General features: G+C 52.4%; 1 protein-coding gene across 6 annotated transcripts in view; it reads right to left on the bottom strand.

Annotated features, from left to right (window-relative positions):
* Positions 1-18,213, bottom strand: part of PLA2G6 (phospholipase A2 group VI) — a 51,335-nt gene that overhangs the window by 16,344 nt on the left and 16,778 nt on the right. For 5 of the 6 annotated variants that reach the window (XM_082420004.1, XM_082420002.1, XM_082420005.1 and 2 more), the window contains 8 exons: positions 15,025-15,240; positions 13,819-14,002; positions 12,055-12,242; positions 9,624-9,720; positions 8,272-8,454; positions 4,737-4,845; positions 3,520-3,681; positions 1,642-1,720 (listed from right to left, as the gene is read on the bottom strand). In XM_082420004.1, coding sequence (XP_082276130.1) covers positions 1,642-1,720; positions 3,520-3,681; positions 4,737-4,845; positions 8,272-8,454; positions 9,624-9,720; positions 12,055-12,242; positions 13,819-14,002; positions 15,025-15,240 — 1,218 coding nt within the window. The remainder of the gene's footprint in view (positions 1-1,641; positions 1,721-3,519; positions 3,682-4,736; positions 4,846-8,271; positions 8,455-9,623; positions 9,721-12,054; positions 12,243-13,818; positions 14,003-15,024; positions 15,241-18,213) is intronic. The other variant, XM_082420003.1, reaches the window with a different exon arrangement.

Below are 18,213 nucleotides of genomic sequence, written 5' to 3'. Positions count from 1 at the left end.
TCCTCTTCTTTCTATCTCAGCTTAAATGTCACCGCTGAGAGAAACCTGCCCGATGCCATCGGGACCCTCCCGCTCAGCCCACTCCTGCCCCACCCACTTCTGCGGTGCAGAGCCCTTCTCGCTTCCATCCGCAATTGCTTTTGGTCACTTTGGTCACTGTTTGCTGCCTTTCTTCCCCCGCTGAGGGCAGGGCCCGGCTCTGCGGGCGGGAGGCGTCCCACGGACACACAGCTGGTAGATGAAGGAGCCTGCGCGGCCCGCCTCCGGGGTCCCTCGTCTTTTCCTGGACAAGCTGCCCAGCCCTACAGCAAGCCCAGAGCGTGGCAGAGGAGGCGGTGCTGTCGCCGGAGGCCTGCAGGGCCCCTGACCAGGGAGGCTGGAGCAAAGAGGCAAGAGGCCTTTCTGAAGATGTGGGGCTGGCAATGGAGGGCAGGGCCGAGCTGTGTGGCTCACAGACCTGCGTGGGGAGGTCCTCACGGGGGTATCCTGACTCTTGTCTCAGCCCCACCTCTAGGGAGGGCGCTCAGGCTTGTGCAGACTCCCCAGTCCTGCTGGAGAATATGCCGCCTCCTTCCTCTTACTGGCGGGGACCTGTCAGTCCTCCCTCTGGTACCCCGCTCGGCCCCTGCGCAGGGGTGTGTGTGGGAGGGGGGGCGCAGTGGGAGGGAAGGGAGAGACGGCCGATAGGGCAGGTGCACCCTCAGGGCGCATGTCATGGGGTGGCCGAGGAGACGAGTGGGCTACAGCAAGGGGAAGCCGAGCCTTCTGACGAGGAGAGGCCCAGCCACCGATGTGGCTGCCTGGTCCTGGGAGCTGCTTCTGGGAGAAGAGAGCTTTCCCTGCAGGGGAGGGCACTAGGGGTGCAGCCAGGAGACAGCCTGCAGGAGCAGAAAGGGCATGGACTCGGAAGCCCTGGGCTGCGTCTGCTCTGACACTGACTCTGTGTGACCTTAAACAAGTCACTTAACCTCAAGTTCTGCATTTGCAAAACAAGGTTACTAACGCCTCCCTAGGAAGGCTGTTAGGAACACAGGATAGTAAAAAACAGAGAACAAATAAACCACCTCCAGCATTACAGGGAAGGGTGGAGAGAGCACAGCTGATAGGAAACACGTTTGTCCTGGTAACTCGCCGAGCTGGCGGGCACTGATTCTGACAACCACTATCACCAGGGACTGTCCTCAGGGGCAGGGCTTGGGTTTCTTCTCTTTGTGCCCATCACCCCAGCCTGCCGCCTAGAATGGGCCTGGGTATACGGCAGATGCTTGGGGAACCAACCCACCCACTAGCTCTTGGAGGGAGGCAGGGTAAGGAGTGGGTAGAATCAGAGGGAAGCAGGCTCAGCGTCAAGGCAGCTGAGGGCTCTCTCCAGAGGAGAGCTGGGCCATCTCCCCGGACCATCCATGACAGGGTCGGGGAGAGAAGGGACAGGGCCGCAGCCAGCTCCACCGTGTGGCTCGGAGCCGGCATGGTGATTGATGGAGAAGCAGGCCCAGCCTCCCTGAAGACTCAGTCTCTTTGCTGTGAACTACAGAGAGCGCGAGCTAGCTTGCAGAGCCAGATACAGACTAGAAAAAGTTCCACGCCTGCTGCATGGCACCCAGCAGAGGCCCTGCCCATGAGCCTGCCCCCGACACTTACGTCCGCTTCTCGTCCCTCATGGAGCTCAGGATGAAGGCCGGCTTCCGGGCCCGGGAGATGTGCATGAGGTCCTGCAGTTCTGTGAGGCACAGGGCAGGGTGGGCTGAGGCCAGGCACGTGCCGCTCCCCGCCACCCCATGGGTCCTGAGGGCAAATCTGGAGCTGTGCCCTTACCCCACTGTCCCTAGCAGGAGCATCCGCCTCCCACCCCCTGGAAGGGCTCTTCATCCCAGGATACAGCAGGGCCAGAGGCCACAGGCCCCTCAAGGAGCGATGGGCTGGAATGCAGAGGGGAGCCCACTGCTCTGGGAACGGCGCCCCACCCTGCCCGGCCAGCTCCCGATTTTCCTGTGTCTTCCTCCCACAGCCCCGAAGCACAAGCACCCCCGACGTGCCCTGTGTGTGCGGTTCACAAAGCGTTTCTTCATGCACGGGAGCTGGTGCTGCTGAGAGCCACCATCACAGAATCATTACCCCCAGTTTACAGATGAGACTCAAAGAGATTATACAACTCGTCCAAGGTCATTTAGCCAAAAGGGCAGAGCTAGGACATTCCTCGGGGTTTAACTCCATGAAGGAATGGAGATATCCTGACCACTTTCCAGATGCCTCGTGCCCTGATCCCAGGTCTGGAAACTTCCTCAGCGGCCTCAGATCGGATGCACCCACCCACAGCATCCATGTTTTCCCCTGTGCCCAAGGTCCATCCCACGCCCACCAAGTGGATTAGCTGCCCTCCTGACAAGCAGCCCAGCCCCAGGTCGCCTGGCCCAGCAGTGTCACGTCATCCCGATTCTGACCGGCCCTTCCCACAGCTGTGCACGGAGTCTAGAAGCAGCAAAGCAGGACGGCAGGCTGCCAGGCAGTGTGTCTCCCCCTCACCAGGGCAAGGGGCCAGAGTGGACAAGATAAGTGGGAGACTGGCCAGGAGAGGCGTGGACAGAGCACCAGGGAGAGGGACGTGCAGCTGAGAAAAAGGAGCAGAGGGGACTAGAGCTGCAGCTAACTTGGGGCACAGCGGGCTCTGCGGCCCCTCTAGGCCCAGGGCATTACCCATCTGACGCGGCGCCCCATCTGACGCCGCGCCCCAGGCCCACTATCCTGCCTGGCTTGGGTGGCTGATTGCCTGTAAAATTGAGAGACAACGATGGGGGGCAGGTCCTGGGTGGGGAGGGGCAGGGGGAGGAGAGAGGCGGAGCCAGAAGGACTAACTGTGGCTGCCGGCTCTGCCCGTCCTGAGCTCCAGGGTTGGCCGGGCTATCCTGGCTGAAGATGCTGGTGTCTGATTTGCCAAGGGTTAAAAAAAACAAAGCGCCAGCTTACCAAGGATCGGTCTCTGACTGCCCTGTTCAGGGAACCCCACTCCCAAACAATCCAGGGCCCTGGGTGGGCCAGCCCACAGGAAGCCCAGAGAAGGTCTCTGCCTCCTCAGGGGCTGTCTCCACGGACACCAAGGACACACGGGGCAGATGCTGGTTGCCTGGCCAGTAGGTCACCAAAGGGGCCGGAAGAGGAGCACACAGGCCCCAGGCCTGACAGAGATTCAGCAGCGTGGCCAAAATGCTCCTGGTCACAGCCAGAGGGCCAAGGGCTCTGAGCCACCACCAGCACTCCTCACTGCCCACCCGAGCTCCCAGGGCACAGAGAGGCCAAGGAAGTACCCACCTCATGGGTGTCCAGGGCACCCTCTCGGGGGAAATGGACCGCGGGCAGCCTCTGGGCGCTATGGGTTGCTGGCTGCCCCCGAGGCTGACAAATGCTGCCCATCCTCCTTTGCTTCCTTCAACAACTTCTCCCCTGGGGCCCCTTTTCTTTCCCACAGGGACTGCTCTGACCCAAGGGCCTGGGAGCCAAGTAGAGAGGAGGGGAGCTGCCTACCTAGGTTGTTGAAGCTGATCGCTGGGGGCTGAGATCTTTCCGGGGAGAAGGAGGAGTTTGTTGCTGCGGAGCACTGCTCCGCCGAGACCGCTGGGATGAGTGGGGAGCGGTAGTCGGCCCCCACGGTTCTCAGCAGAGTTAGGAGCCCCTTCCTGGTGACGACTTGTCATGTTTGGGGAGGGGGAGATCGCACAGGATCAGAAACTGTCGACGTGCAAGTGAGAGGTCCCTCCCTTCCCCACATGGTCCCCTCTCCCAGGCCACCTGGGTATGTGGGGGGTCGGGGGTGCCCCAGAGCCCCGATCCCACCCTGACAGGGCGTGCTGACTCTAGTCTGTTACTTCCAAAGCAGCTGCCTGGGGCTGGGGCAGGTCCTGGGAGTCGGACTTGGAACATGGAAGGAGGAGGTCGGTGTTGCCTGGCCCGAGTATGTGAGGAACCCCCGCTTTCCCTTCTAAACCAGCCAAGAAAGCAGGACTCCCACCTCCACGTTCAGCAATTCTTGAGGCTTTCAGAGCGCAACAGGAACGAACCAGCCAGTGGGCATTTACTCCCATCTAACGGATGGGATAACTGAGAACGCACATGCACGCACATGCACACACGCTTGCTTGCAAACGCTATCAGGTACACACCCACAGCAACCTCCACAGTCCCCCGGAACCTTCCAGAGGGCGCCAGCCTTCTGGTGAGGAGGATCTGCTCTTTCCAGCCCTGAAGCCAAGGTTCACTGAGCCAGCACGCAGCACAGGCACGGTGCCTGTGTGCACGAGGGGTGCACACATGTCATGCAGCACATGCCTGGGTGCACCGGGGGTAACACGTGTCATGCAGCACATGCATCGGCTGTTCTTGCAAGTGGTTGCGTCAGTGAATTCCCCAAGAGTGGAGAAGAGGGCTGTTGCTGCTGCCTACCCCGCCCCCCCCCACCCCCCAGAGTCCTGGCACCCTGAGGCAGGATGGTGGCCGCACAGAAGAGGACACTGCCTTGGCAAGCCCCCTGGGGCCTCCATCTAGTGGTCAGGGGCCCTGTTCTTGGGAAAAGGAAACTTCCCCTCTGGGCCTCCCAGTGCTCCTAGCCCCTCTGCGCAGGGAGCAACTGGGGGCCGGTATGGACAGGACGTGGGCAGCTGATGGCTGGGACTTCCCTCCTCCCCAGTCCCTGCACCCCGCACCCACCCCTGCCCAACTCTGGTCCCAGAGTGTAGAGCACATACGTTTGCTATGCTTGGAGGCTATGAAGGCAGGAGTTTCTCCAAAGTCATTCGGGATGTCCACCTCTGCCCCAAACACAATGAGGGCCTTGATCATCTCCATGTTGTCTTTCTGTTGGTGATGGAGTGAGGGGGAAATATGCAACAGCTCAGGGAAGTGCAGACAGAAAGGACCCCAGCCTCTTCCCCTCCAATCCATCAACTGGGCGGGCCTCTCACCAGCATGGGGAGAGACACTGGAACCCTTCTGACTCCCACCCGCAGTCAATCCCATATTGCACAGTCTACAGTTTGAAGGCCACTGCCCTGACAAACAGGCTTACAAGTATTCCCAGGTGAGAATTTAATAACCCAGGTAGAAAATGGAAGTGATTCACCCAGCCCCCAGCCCCGCCAGCTCCTTCTCTAAAGAAGCAAAACATCTATGACCCCTGACCCAGGAGCTGTGGGGCCACTGAAGGGTCAGCCGCTGGTCGCTTGCAGGACTAACAGGAGAGGGTAAGTGAGGAAAGGCCCCCATCGAGTCCAGGGCCCCGGTTCTGAGGGGGAAACCGAGCACATATCCTCCCTGACGGCAGCCCCCTCCCCAGAGAATGCGCAGTGAACGTCTGGAGGCTGGGCAGCGGGGGCCGGGCTGGGCGTGGTTTCCCAGCACAAACCAACAGACTGGCTGCCAGGAGACCTGAGCGCTGGGCTTGTCACTTCCCTCTCTCGGGGCCTGATTTCCTTGCCTAGAGAATGAAGAGGTGTGTCTAGAAAGCCGTTTTCCAAACTGCTGTTCATGCACCATTAGGACGTATATGGGCACAGGTAAACGTGTGTTTTAACCATTAGTTATGTATTTCTTCTTTGGTTACCTTTTATTTGTGGCACTGGTTTCCCACCTATGGTGGTAATATAACAGTTCTTTCAAAATAAATTTAAGTAAGCTTAAAAGCAAGCCAAATTAACGCAATGATTAAGTACATAATTGTAAAAGTGGTTCGTGAATCCGCCAAAAACTGCACACATGGAATGCAGGTGACCGGAGTATGGAAGCAATGGCCTATGTCAGCAGTTCTCTAAGTAAGAACTGTGGACCCCTTGAATACGGAGACCCTTTAGAGGGTTCAAGAGGTTAGAACCATATTCATGAAAATACCAAGGTGTTGTTTGCATGTGCACTGTGTTAACTTTTGCACCGATGGTGTAAAAACAACTGTGGATAAAACTGCTGGTGCCTTAGCATGAAGCAAGGCAGTGGCACCAAACTAACAGTCATCATGTTTTTCTCCTCTGCCACGCACTCATCGTAAAAAGTAAATTCATTCATTAAAAAGCCAGCTTCACTTAAGAAGGCCCTTGATGAAGCAGTAAGAAATGTTAATCTTATTAAGTTTCTACACTGGTGTATTCGGTGTCATAAAATGCACAGTATGCACAAGGCACTTCTGTGGCATAACCACGTACGATGGTTGTCTCGGGAAAAGCACTGTGTGACTGTTTCAGCTGCAAGCAGAATGAGCTGCTTTTTATGCAAGAGAAACTGCTTTTAGTCGAGAAACAACTGGCAGACAAACTACAATTGTTCAGCGTTGGGTATCTAGGAGGTATTTTCTCAAAAATGAATGCAGTGAGCCTATCACTTCAAGAAAAACAGCTGGCAGTATTTTGTGCCAGTGATAGAACTCAAGCTTTCAAACAAGAACTGGAATTCTAGAACACTGCTCTATGCCATGATGGGCTTGACAGCTTCCCCAAATTTAAAGACTTTTCTGATGAAATTGTGGTGATATTTACAACTGTGGGGTTTTGAGACTGTATAACAAAATGGGTCAACATTTGGTAGCTAGGCATACTCAGCAAACCAATATTTTCCAAGGATGACATGAAGTCGTGCAGGGGTAAAAGATCCAGGCAAAGTGCAAAAGATGCCAGTGGTTTTCACTGTAACAGAGAGTGAAAAGTCCGAGGAAATGATTTCAGAGTGTCCACTGCAACCAACTTGTCAGAAACTACCCCTTGTCAAGTTTTGGTGCAATATGAAAGAATATCCAGGGGGAATTCCCTGGCGGTCCGGTGGTTAGGACTCCATGCTTTCACTGCCGGGGCCCGGGTTCAATCCCTGGTTGGGGAACTAAGATTCAATCCCTGGTTGGGGAACTAAGATCTCGAGAGCCACGCAGCGTGGCCAAAAAAAAAAGAAAAGAAAAAGAAAAGAAAAAGAAAAAAGAAAGAAAGAAAGAATATCCACAATTATCTGCAAAGGTACAACTACATATCTTTTCCAACTATGTACATATCTATGTGAGGCCAGAGTTTCTTCATATTTTTAACATATGCAACAACATACTGAATAAATGTAGCAGAAGATAGGAAAATCCATGCCTTCTCTGAAGCCAGGCATTAAAAAGATTCACAAAAATGTAAAACGATGCCAACTCTTTTCAATTATTTTTTGTTTTGGAAAATAAAGTCGATCTTCCATAAAAATGTTACTTATGTTAGCATGGGCTTGGTAAATTATTGTTATTTTTAAATGAATTAATAAGTATCTTGAAAATCCCTCACTTCTAATTTCTAATATGGTAAATATGGATAGATAACATTCAAATAAAGTCTTTGAAATTCTCAATAATTTTGAAAAGCATAAAAGGATCAAACAGACCAAAAAGTTTAAGAACTGTTCAACTACATAATTCAAAGGGCCCATTCAGCGCTAAAAATGTCCACAGTTTTATTTATAGTTTCAGTCTCTTGGGCAACATCCCCTCTTCAATTATGACCTTTGGTATATAACAGGATGTCTTTGACTTTGTCCTAAATCTCCTTCTTTTAGAGTTCCAGGGGAATCTCCTATTCTATCACTCCAAGACATGTTGAACAGAATTATGGGTACATATGGTTTGCTACAGTTATACACACACACACACACACACATACACACACGTCTGTAACAAATAACACTCCCTCCCCTGCATTTAGTATGTTCATGCTGTAGTTGTCTAACCAGACTGTAGGGGCTTTAAGGGCAGGAACTGTGCTCTCTAATAAACCAGCAAAGGTGACCAGCACCTACCATGGGCCACCAAGATGTGTAAGCAGGCCTGGCCTTCCAGGAGCTTGGCGTCTACCAGGGAGATAAGGGCAACATGCAGATGAATAGCTTTCCCTGATGATGCAGGGAAGGAGAACGAACGTCTCGGGGATGCCTAATCCGTGCCAGGTCTTACATGTGCTGCTTAGACATCCCCCATAGAGTTACCGGGTGTCTATCACTGAATCCACTCAACCACTCTGTCAGGTGGGTACCAACACCTCCATTCTCCAGATGAGGAAGTCAAGGCTGTCAGAGGTGATGTGAGTTGCCCAAGGCCACGGTCAGTAGCCAGAGCTGTATTTTCCCCTCTCACAGCATCCAGATGTCACATGGGGGCATGGGAATGAGAGGTCCTGGAGCGCAGAGGAAGGGGCTGTTATTCTGGGCTCAGAGTGGGGCATGCCCCAGCCCTGCTGGTCGCCTGCACCCCTGCCGAGTAGGCAGTAAGCCCGGGCTCACCGACATGGCCAAGTGCAGCGGCGTGTTGCCGTGCTCGCCCCGGGCTTCGGCGTTGGCCCCGTGCGTCAGCAGCACCATGACGCAGTCGAAGCGGTTGCGCATGACGGCCACGTGCAGGGCTGTGTTCCCCACGGAGCTGGTGCTGTTCACGTCGCAGCCCCGTTTCAGCAGCAGGCGGGCCATCTGCGGAGACAGGGTCCCGGCCCGAGTCAGCGGGGTGCTCAGAGTGGCTGCGGCCTGTGGCACCTGGTGGCACCTGGGCAGGGCCACTTCCCTCAGGTCTCGGGCCCCTGGAAAGCTCCAGCAATGGGAGGAGCCAAGGTGGCAGGCCCCAGTTCTGGGGGTGGCCCCAGACCTTGCCTCCCACACCGGCCGCACCCCAGGAACTAGGGGACAAAAAGCTGAAGCTGTGGTGACTTTTTAAAAGGGCTTCAGGGTCCTTTCCGGGAGCTCACAGGACCCCATCCCTCCCTGCAAAGGTTCCTCTGGGCCCTGCCCCAGAACTGCCCCACTCCCTGCCACCCTGCCCGGGACCCTGCAAAGGTATGACCCCATCTGGGCCTTGGCAACGCACACCCCTGCTCACCCAACAGCCCCGGAGAGCCTGGACTTTGGACCCTGACAGACCTGAGCCCAAAGCTCAGCCCCACTTCATCCCCATTGTCTGAGCTTGGAAGGGTCACTGCACCCCTGTGCACCTCAGTTTTCTCTGCTGTGAAAATGGGAATGCAAGTTCCCACCTCACAGAGTGTGCTGACAAGGAACATGAAAACATAAAGGAGGGCCTGACTTGGTGTCTAGCTCCTGGTGTGAAGGTATCCACAGTGGTTGTCAGTCTCTTCCCTCCTGGCCTGTCACACTTACGAGTATCCCATCATCTTTGAGGGCATCCAGTGCACTGATAGCTGTGCTTCCTGGACATAAGTGATCAGAGACCTCCATCCTCCCAGGGGGTCAGAGCTTAGCTCAGGGGGAGGCCTCAGAGGAGATGCCGGCCAGGCTCTCTATAGACGAAGCTAGAGCCACCATCATCATCACCATCAGCATCATCACCACCCATCACCTTCTGTTTGCGAGGTGCTTGACAATTTATGAAGAATTTTCTCACGCGCTGCTTTGCTGACTTCATGATACCTCCACAGGTAGGCCATAGATCCCCAATTCACACATGAGGAAACCACAGAGGGGACACTCACCTGCAATGCCAGGACATCATTCCTCCTTGGGCTTATTTCCTGGGCCCCCAAGTGCCACCCTCAGAGACCTCTCAGGAACCTCCTTCCGATAGGTAGCTAAGGAACAAAGGGCTCTGGGACCCTCCCCCTGCCCCACTCACCCTCAGACCTGCCTACCTCTGCGTTCTTGGCCCAGTGGAGGGGGCTGGCTCCATAGCGAGGGTCTTTGCTGTGGATCTGGCTGCTGTCCATGCTGACAATCATTTCAGCACACCTGGGGAGAGAGAAGCCACGTGGGAGCGAGGAAGGCCGGCGGGGGCAGCCTGACACTGGAAGAGGCCACGACTCAAGGCTTCATCTACTGGTGAGGGAGAGCTCCTGCAAATACAGTTGCAACAAAACCAACCAGCATGCATATGGTGATACGGCAATGGTATCCTGAGCCCCTCAAGGCACATCTCAAGCCCCCTCCTCCAGGAAGCCTTCCTTGATGACTTCGGTCAGCAATGATCACCCTCACTGGTGCTGGCTGCAGAGTCAGACAGGCTCGAGGTTAAGTCCCAACTTCCCACTGGTGACCTCTGGAAAGTGGCTGGGCCTGTCTGCAACATGGGTGCCTGTGACTGGCACACGGCCACCCTCTACCCTCCCCTGCCTCCCAAACGGCTGGTGTTGCAAGTAGTGACTGCGTCCTGTAGGAGGCAGTAGGCGGGGTGAAGTGCAGTTGCTTTCCACTCCTAGATGGATAACCAAAAGAACTGAGAGCAGGGCCTCAAGAAGATATTTGTATGCCAGTGTTTACTGCAGCATTACCCACAATAGCCAAAAGATGGAAACAACCTAAGTCTCCATGGACATATGAATGGATAAGCAGAATGTGGTATATACAATGGAGTAATTCTGCCTTAAAAGGGAAGGACGTTTTGATACAGGCTACGACACAAACGAACCTTGAAGACATGATGCTAAGTCAAAGTGGGGTCCTGGGCCCAACCCAGCTCTCTGTGAAGCTCGGCTGAGCCGATACCAACAGCAGAGGGGCCCCCAGATTGGGGCTGGGATGGAACCAGTCCCAGTAACCCTAACACTTGTGATTCTTGGAGTATGAATGCGCGGGCTGCCACGTGGTGACAGAGAGATGTGCCCCCCTGGAGCCCTGAGAGGAGCGTGGCTGTGTGCAGGGCACACCCGAGGTACGAGATGACTCGTGCTGCCTCATCTGCAACGATCCACACGGGAGGCCTGGGATGTGGTCGCAGGTGTCTGAGGAGGGAGCAACCTGGGCCACACCGGGATCTTGGAAGTAACCTGGACCAAGAAGGTGACTGAAGCCAGTAGGGTGGCTGGAGCCAAGCTGGAGCGGGGCCACCGTGCCAGCCCTTGGGTGTGGGAGAGCATCACTCATCACGTGTGTCCATTCAGGTTGCAACCTGCAACTCAGTAACTGGGGGTGACCGGGGGTGGGAGCGCTGGGATTGTCTCCAACCATTTGGTCAAGTCTTCCCGAAAGTTCTAGTTCTTCTTGGCCGTACGATGAAGAATCAAGGAAAGGAGGGTTTGTCCAAGCTTGGACCAGACCTTCAAGGGGACATCAATGCCCTCCAGGGGCCAAAAGGTGGGTGCAGATCCCAGAGGAAGGAAAACCCTGAGGGAGGGTGAGCGTGCCTGCCCCCCCACCCGAGGGCAGCCCCTCTGAGCTCTTTTCTTGCTGCCCGTCTACCACATGGCTCTGGAAAGTACTGGGCGACTTCTGTATCCCCTGTCCCAAGCTTTCTCTCATCCACCTCTGTAAGGCACAGTGCCCGGGACTGAGGGACCACCTGACTCATTAATTCATTCTAGTTACTGTATCTGCTGCGTAGTATTTTGGGATAGTCATCTCTTTTATCCCTCCTACATCCACACACACACACACACACACACACACACACACACACACACACACACACACACGTGCACACACTGCACATGGAGAAGAATTATCCTGAGACCAGGTTTCCCAGGGCTGGGAGAAAGGAAGAAATGAGTGGTCTAGAGCTCCCCAAGACATGGGCCTGGCACCTGAGTCCCAGCAGTGCCACCCCCCAGGAAGGAGGGATGCATCAGGCGGATGGGGCCCTGGGCCACCTTGCTAAGCATTCCTAGGCTTCGAGTTGGGCACAGAAGCTGCACCAGCACAGCAGCCATGAAGGGGCTGTTCAGATCAGATGTGGTGGGATTGGATGGAAGGGGACCCAGGTCACACGGGCCCTTCCAAGCCTTAGGGCTGCATGAGATTCTAGCACTGGGGCATCACCTGGGGCAGCGGGAAAGGGAGAACCCCGGGGAAGTTTAAGATTGTTTTTCTCCAGTTTGGTAGAGGGAGGCTCACGGTCAGAAATTAAGGTGCATGACTGAGCAACTTACAAAGTTCTATTCTCTGCACAGCAGAGTTCATGGACCGAGATTCACACTCCCACACATTTATCAAATACTTTCTTTGCAGCCCTTGCACCAGGATCTGACACGCACCTAATGAGCCTGTGGAGGCCACTGCTCGCCTGGGCAGGAGGACTGGCCGCGCAGACGGGAGGGCCCTCGGATCATGTGGGGCAGGGCAGGCTCTTACCCCTTCTGGGAGAACTTCATGGCCATGTGGATGGGGTAGCCGCTGGGCCCCATGATGTTGCAGCGAGCGTTGCACAGCAGCAGCACACGGACCATCTCCTGCTTCCCCAGCTGGCAGGCCAGGTGCAGCGGGGTCAGCCCTTGGTTATTCACCTGGTTCAGGCCAGCCGATGCGTTCTTCCCTAGGAGCTGACAGCAAGACCTCGGGGTGGGCAGAAGCCAAATACAGCAAGGCCCCTGGCCTGTCCCTCTGCTAACATCCACCGCTGTGGCCGTCCCTCTCTGGGGCCTCAGGGGAAGGGAAGCTGGACTCCACGAGAACACTGACAAGAACTTCAAGAGAAGCAACCAAGAAAGGAGGCTTTGGGGAGAGAAAGAAGCTGACTGTGCCAGTATTGGCTGGGGCGCTGGTCTGGCATGACTGTGGCGTGTATGAAAAATTTCTCAATCAGGAAATGTAAATGAAGTTGTATCTAGGATGGGCACTGGGGGTCTGGGTGGGAATGAGACTTGCTTTCCATTGCATACCCTTCTGTCCTGCCTGAATTTTTCAGCTACGTGTAGGTATTATTTTTTAATTAAACAAAACAAAACACCAGTATTAATAAAACAGCCATGGGGATTTTACTTCCTCGACTGTGGTTGAAAGCTGTTTCCCTGAGGTTAATTATGACCCCTGTGTACCCCTGTGACTGGCTGGGTCTGTGGACAGGCTAGGGACACAGCAGGTGCTGGCCGAGGTGCTGGCATCCAAGCCCGATTCAAGGGCCAGCCCCACCGCTCACAGCTCTGTGGCACCCCTCCCCGGGCACATAACTTCGCTGAACCTCAGTCTCTTTGGCGAGGAGAAGAAGATAATGGCCCCCACCCACAGAGGGTATCTTGAGAATTAACTAGAACACATATAACACTGAGTACAGGGTCAGGCATGGGACCAGTGGTAAAGGACAGCTATTGATAAGAGTGAGTGCCCACCCTCTGAATCGAGGCAGGTTCTACGTGGTGCTGTGCTGAGCACACAGTGGGGCCTCAGTAAGGGCAGAGTTCAACAGTGGGTATAGAATTCCCTTCCCTGACAGCACTAATCATAAGACAGGAATCCATATTTTCTGGAATAATGTGGTCCCATTCTGATGCCAAGGCAGAGAGAAGGATATAACCTTTAGAAGAATCTTCTAATTCTAGGCAATAAAATACTGCCCAGTATTCTGTCTTTTCTATCTGATATATAAGGTAGCCTTTTCATCATTTGATCTACTTGCCTACAATTTTATTTTTTATTTTTCTGCCCAGCTGATCAAAAATTTAACAGAAGGAGTGTCTTTGGTGCAAATGCCTACAGGAGCCAGATGGAGTTTTGTTTGTTTTGAGTTACTGTAAAAAGTTAAGCTCAGGTCCTGCTGGACCATGGGCGCCTCCAGGCAGGGGCTGAAATTCACCCAGCCCAGGGGCCCAGCCTACGGTGAGTGCTCAGGAGAAGCTGAATTAAACTGACTGACGGGACTAGACCTTGAGCTCAGTTTGCTGGGTTGGAGGACTTTCCCAGGGTTGTAGGAGCAAAGTGGCCAACGATGTGTCTCCTTGACAAGCATGGGGAGGCAAGTGCCGGGTGGGGCTACACCCTCCATGAAGGGACTCAGGCCTCAAGGATCAAGGTGGGGACAGTGAGAGGCCCGGAGGGACATCTGAGCCCAGAGGCCCAAAGACAGCTGTGGCCGTGGTAAGGTGTGGCCAGAATCAGTCGCCCTGTCTCCACCCTGCTCACCTGCAGCACCTGGGAATTGTCACTCTGGACAGCATAATGGAAGGCGGTCTCTCCGTTGTTGTCAGTGACGTCCATCTGGGCGTGGCAGTACTGCACCAGCTCCACCAGGATCTCCCAGTCGCCCTTGCGGCAGGCCAGGTGCAGGGGAGTGCAACCCTCCTCATTCTCCCTGCTGTTGGCGCAGCTGCAGGGGAGGGCCGGGGAGGTGAGGGGTGTGGCACGAGGTGGGCGGGGCACTGAGAAAGCCAAGTGCAAACGCAGGGGAGGTGGGCGAGGAGCCCAAGAGCATTCGTGCCCCACTCAAGCTGGCTGGTTCAAACTCAGGGCTGAGTCACAATTTACTTGTAACTGGTGTGATCTGTATCAGTTTTTAGTTCAGTTTGCACACCTGTATGAGGGATGTGCCCTAGGGCCATACCAGCCTGAAGTGGGCAGTGGGGTGGCATAGAAAGAATCGCAGAAGGCAGAAATCTCACCAACCTTGGGCAATTCACTTAACTTTTCTAGGCTTCAATATCCTTATCTACAAAAAAATAAAAATAATACCTGCCACGCCTGCCCTAGGAAATCAAAAGAACTATTGTGAGATCAAACACCATGATGTCCAAGATCATGCCGGTAAACTGTAAAAGGCAGTGAAGATTTTTGAGCTTTGGGCCCGGGAGCTGAACCAAACTGTCTGAAGCAGAGAACTGGAGGTGTGGCTACCTCAGGGCAGGATGGTGAGCTCGAGTCCTCCGGCTGGCACGGGGCCCTCGCCAGGGGCATGTTGGCCGAATAGACATACGAGACTAAGTGTTCCAGCTTCCAGAAGGGCAACCAGGCCTTTGGAAGGAGACACCAAGGATCTGAAGCCTCTCCAGCCCTCTTCAGCTGAGTGACCTGGCACAAGTCACATAACCTCTCACTGGGATGACACTACTTCATGGGCATGTTGAGAGGATTCAAGTTCATGGTGGGTACAAAACAGCTACCAGGGGCCTGGCACCTGGCAGGCACTCCAGAAATGTTACATTGTTCCTTCTGACTTCAGTCGGCATTCCCCTGCTCTAACCCAGAGGCAATGCTGCCCTTTTTGAGGTCAAACGTTCTGGGCAACCTTTGAGTTTACGGAGGGGAACTGAGGCTGGACTGAGACTCCCCATCCACGCCCAGCATCCCCAGGGTCCTGCCCTCCTGCCCCACCTGGCCAAGTCCCCCGCCCACCTGATGATGCGGCTGTGATGGAAGCACTCTCGGATCCCCAACTCCACCGCCAGGTGGGCCACCGACCAGCTGGGGTGGTTGCGGATGAGGTCGGTCAGCTGCTGCAGGACCTCAACGTGCAGGATGTGGTTGGAGCTCTCGTAGAAGGGCGGCAACTGGGAAGAATACTGCTGGAAGTTCACCAGGGCATCGGCCTCTGTCTCCAGCTGGAAGAGTCTGAGGAGCCAGGGCAGAGGAGGAAGACACAGAAATGAGCCGGGAGGGACCCTTGGCCCATGCCCTTGATGGAATCTGAAGACTTGGGTCCCTGCCAACAGGTCCCTGCCTGCTTCCAGCTATGGACTGACCTGCTCCCGCTGGACTCCCTTCCCTCACCACACACACACACACACACACATACACACACACACACACATACATAAACCTAAATGGAGTCGGGGCTTTCTTTTCATTTGAAAAGATTTCCTTTCCTTTCTTTCTTTTTTAAAAAATATCATCACGTATATTTCCACAAGCATTGCTGCAAATCCATGGTCCAGCATGAAAGCAAAACTCCCCAGGCACAGGAAGAGATAAGAAAACATGAAAAATGGGACTTCCTTGGTGGTCCAGTGGTTAAGAATCCGCCTTCCAATGCAGGGGACGCGGGTTCGATCACTGGTCGAGCCAACTAAGATCCCACGTGCCGCAGGGCAACTAAGCCCGCGCACCGCAACTACTGAGCCTGCACGCCACAACTAGACAGCTTGTGCACTGGAACTACTGAGCCCCCACGCTCTGGAGACTGCACACCACAACTAGAGAGAAGCCAGCGTGCCACAACTAGAGAGAAGCCCGCACACCACAACGAAGAGCCCGTGCGCCGCAACGGAAGATCACACATGCCGCAACTAAGACCCAGTGCGGCCAAAAATAAATAAATAAATAAATAAATAGATAGATAGATAGATAGATAAATAAATATTTTTTAAAAAGAAAATATGAAAGAAAACCAACAGAAACAATATACAAGAGAAACAGATCTATAACTGGGGGTCTACAAATACTGAGCTACCTGACACAGACTTTAAAATAACTATGACAATATTAGGATAAAACAGAAGATTTACAATTTTGGCAAAACACTTTAAACTATAAAAAAAAAAGAACCAAGTGGATATTGCAGAATTTAAAGATACAACTGCCAAAATTAAGAGCTCAGTGGTTAGGTATAATAGCAGATTGGACAATGCTGAATAGAAAATTAGTGAAAAGGAAGATAGGTAAGAAAAAAGTAAACAGAATAAAGCATGGAGAGACAAAAGCTTGGAAAATACAGGAAACTAGATAAAAGACATAGAATATATAATGAAAAGATGTAACATACATATAAGTGGAGATACAAAAACAGAATAGAAAAAGAATTGTACAGAAGCCATATTTGAAGAGTTAATGACTATGAACTTTCCAAAATTGATGGAAAACATTATTCCATTAATTTAAAATATTCTATAAATCCTCCTCTACCCTCCCCCGCCACCAAATCCACACTTACAACTTACATTCCTCCCACTGAGCCACTGAGCAGTGGGAATTTATGTGTCTTTACCCTTTAACCTGGCTTTGTAACTGCTTTATCAAAAGAATATGCCAGAAGTGATGCCGTCCTAGTTTCTAGAGCAAGGATTTAAGAGACTGGAAGCCTCTATCTCTTTTTTCTTGGGACCCGGCCATCATACCACAGGGAAGCTGAAGCACCATGGAGATGACTCTTGGCCCTGGACCCTTAACCCTGGATGAACTCCCAGCCAACAGCCAGCACCAACTTGCCAGTTGTGAGTCATCTTATACGTGAATCGTGCAGTCAAGCCACCCCAGCTAATACTATGTAGAATCAAACTGAGCCTTTCCCACTAAGCTCTGCTCAAATTGCAGATTTGTGGGATAAATAATTGATATTGTTTTAAGCCACTAAATTTTGGGAGAGTTTGTTGCATAGCAATAACTGAGAATGACACATATTGGTCAACATATTGTAACGTAGCAAAAACTGACACATGTGCCATGTAACAACTGCTGAAAACAAAATGCAAAGAGAAAACATTAAAAATAGCAAAGAGAAAAAAAGTTTTCAGAGGGCAACCATCAGACTCAACAATGCAGCTCAACAATGAAAGCCAGAGATAATGAGATGACATCCTTAAAGAGCTAAAAGAAAATAAATGCCATTGAGAATTCTACACCCAGAAAAAAAAAAACAAACTTCAAGTATGACGTTGAAATTAAAATATTTCACTAGTCAAACAAACAAATGCACCAGAGAGACAGACTGACTGACTGTGACATTAGCAGACCCAAATAAAAGGAAATACAAAAGGATTTTCTTCTGGTAGAAGAAAGTTGATCCTAGATGGATGGTCAAAGATGCAGGAAAAAAATTAAGCACCATGAAAATGGTAAATATGTGAGTGAATCTAAATAAATATTGACAGTATAATGTCTTGTTGGGTTTAAAATAAAAATATTAATAAAAAACAATACATGGCATAGATGTCTCGAGTGGGATAAATGGAGTTAAAGCGTTCTAAGCCCCTTGTATTGTTCTGGAAGAGGCCAAAGTACCAATTATACTTCAGTAAGGCCAAGGATGTGTGTTACAATCTCTAGGGTTCTATCAAGAACTGTGAAGAGTACCACACGACCCAGCAATCCCACTACTGGGCATATACTCTGAGAAAACCATAATTCAAAAAGAGTCATGTACCAAAATGTTCATTGCAGCTCTATTTACAATAGCCAGGACATGGAAGCAACCTAAGTGTCCATCAACAGATGAATGGATAAAGAAGATGTGGCACATATATACAATGGAATATTACTCAGCCATAAAAAGAAACGAAATTGAGTTATTTGTAGTGAGGTGGATGGACCTAGAGTCTGTCATACAGAGTGAAGTAAGTCAGAAAGAGAAAAACAAATACCGTACGCTAACACATATATATGGAATCTAAGAAAAAAAAAATGGTCATGAAGAACCTAGGGGCAAGACGGGAATAAAGACACAGACCTACTAGAGAATGGACTCGAGGATATTGGGAGGGGGAAGGGTAAGCTGTGACAAAGTGAGAGAGTGGCATGGACATATATACACTACCAAATGTAAAACAGATAGCTAGTGGGAAGCAGCCGCATAGCACAGGGAGATCAGCT

This window comes from Balaenoptera physalus, assembly GCF_965194825.1.
Source record: "Balaenoptera physalus genome assembly, chromosome: 13".
Taxonomy (NCBI): domain Eukaryota; kingdom Metazoa; phylum Chordata; class Mammalia; order Artiodactyla; family Balaenopteridae; genus Balaenoptera; species Balaenoptera physalus.
This window is presented reverse-complemented; position numbering and strand designations above follow the sequence as displayed.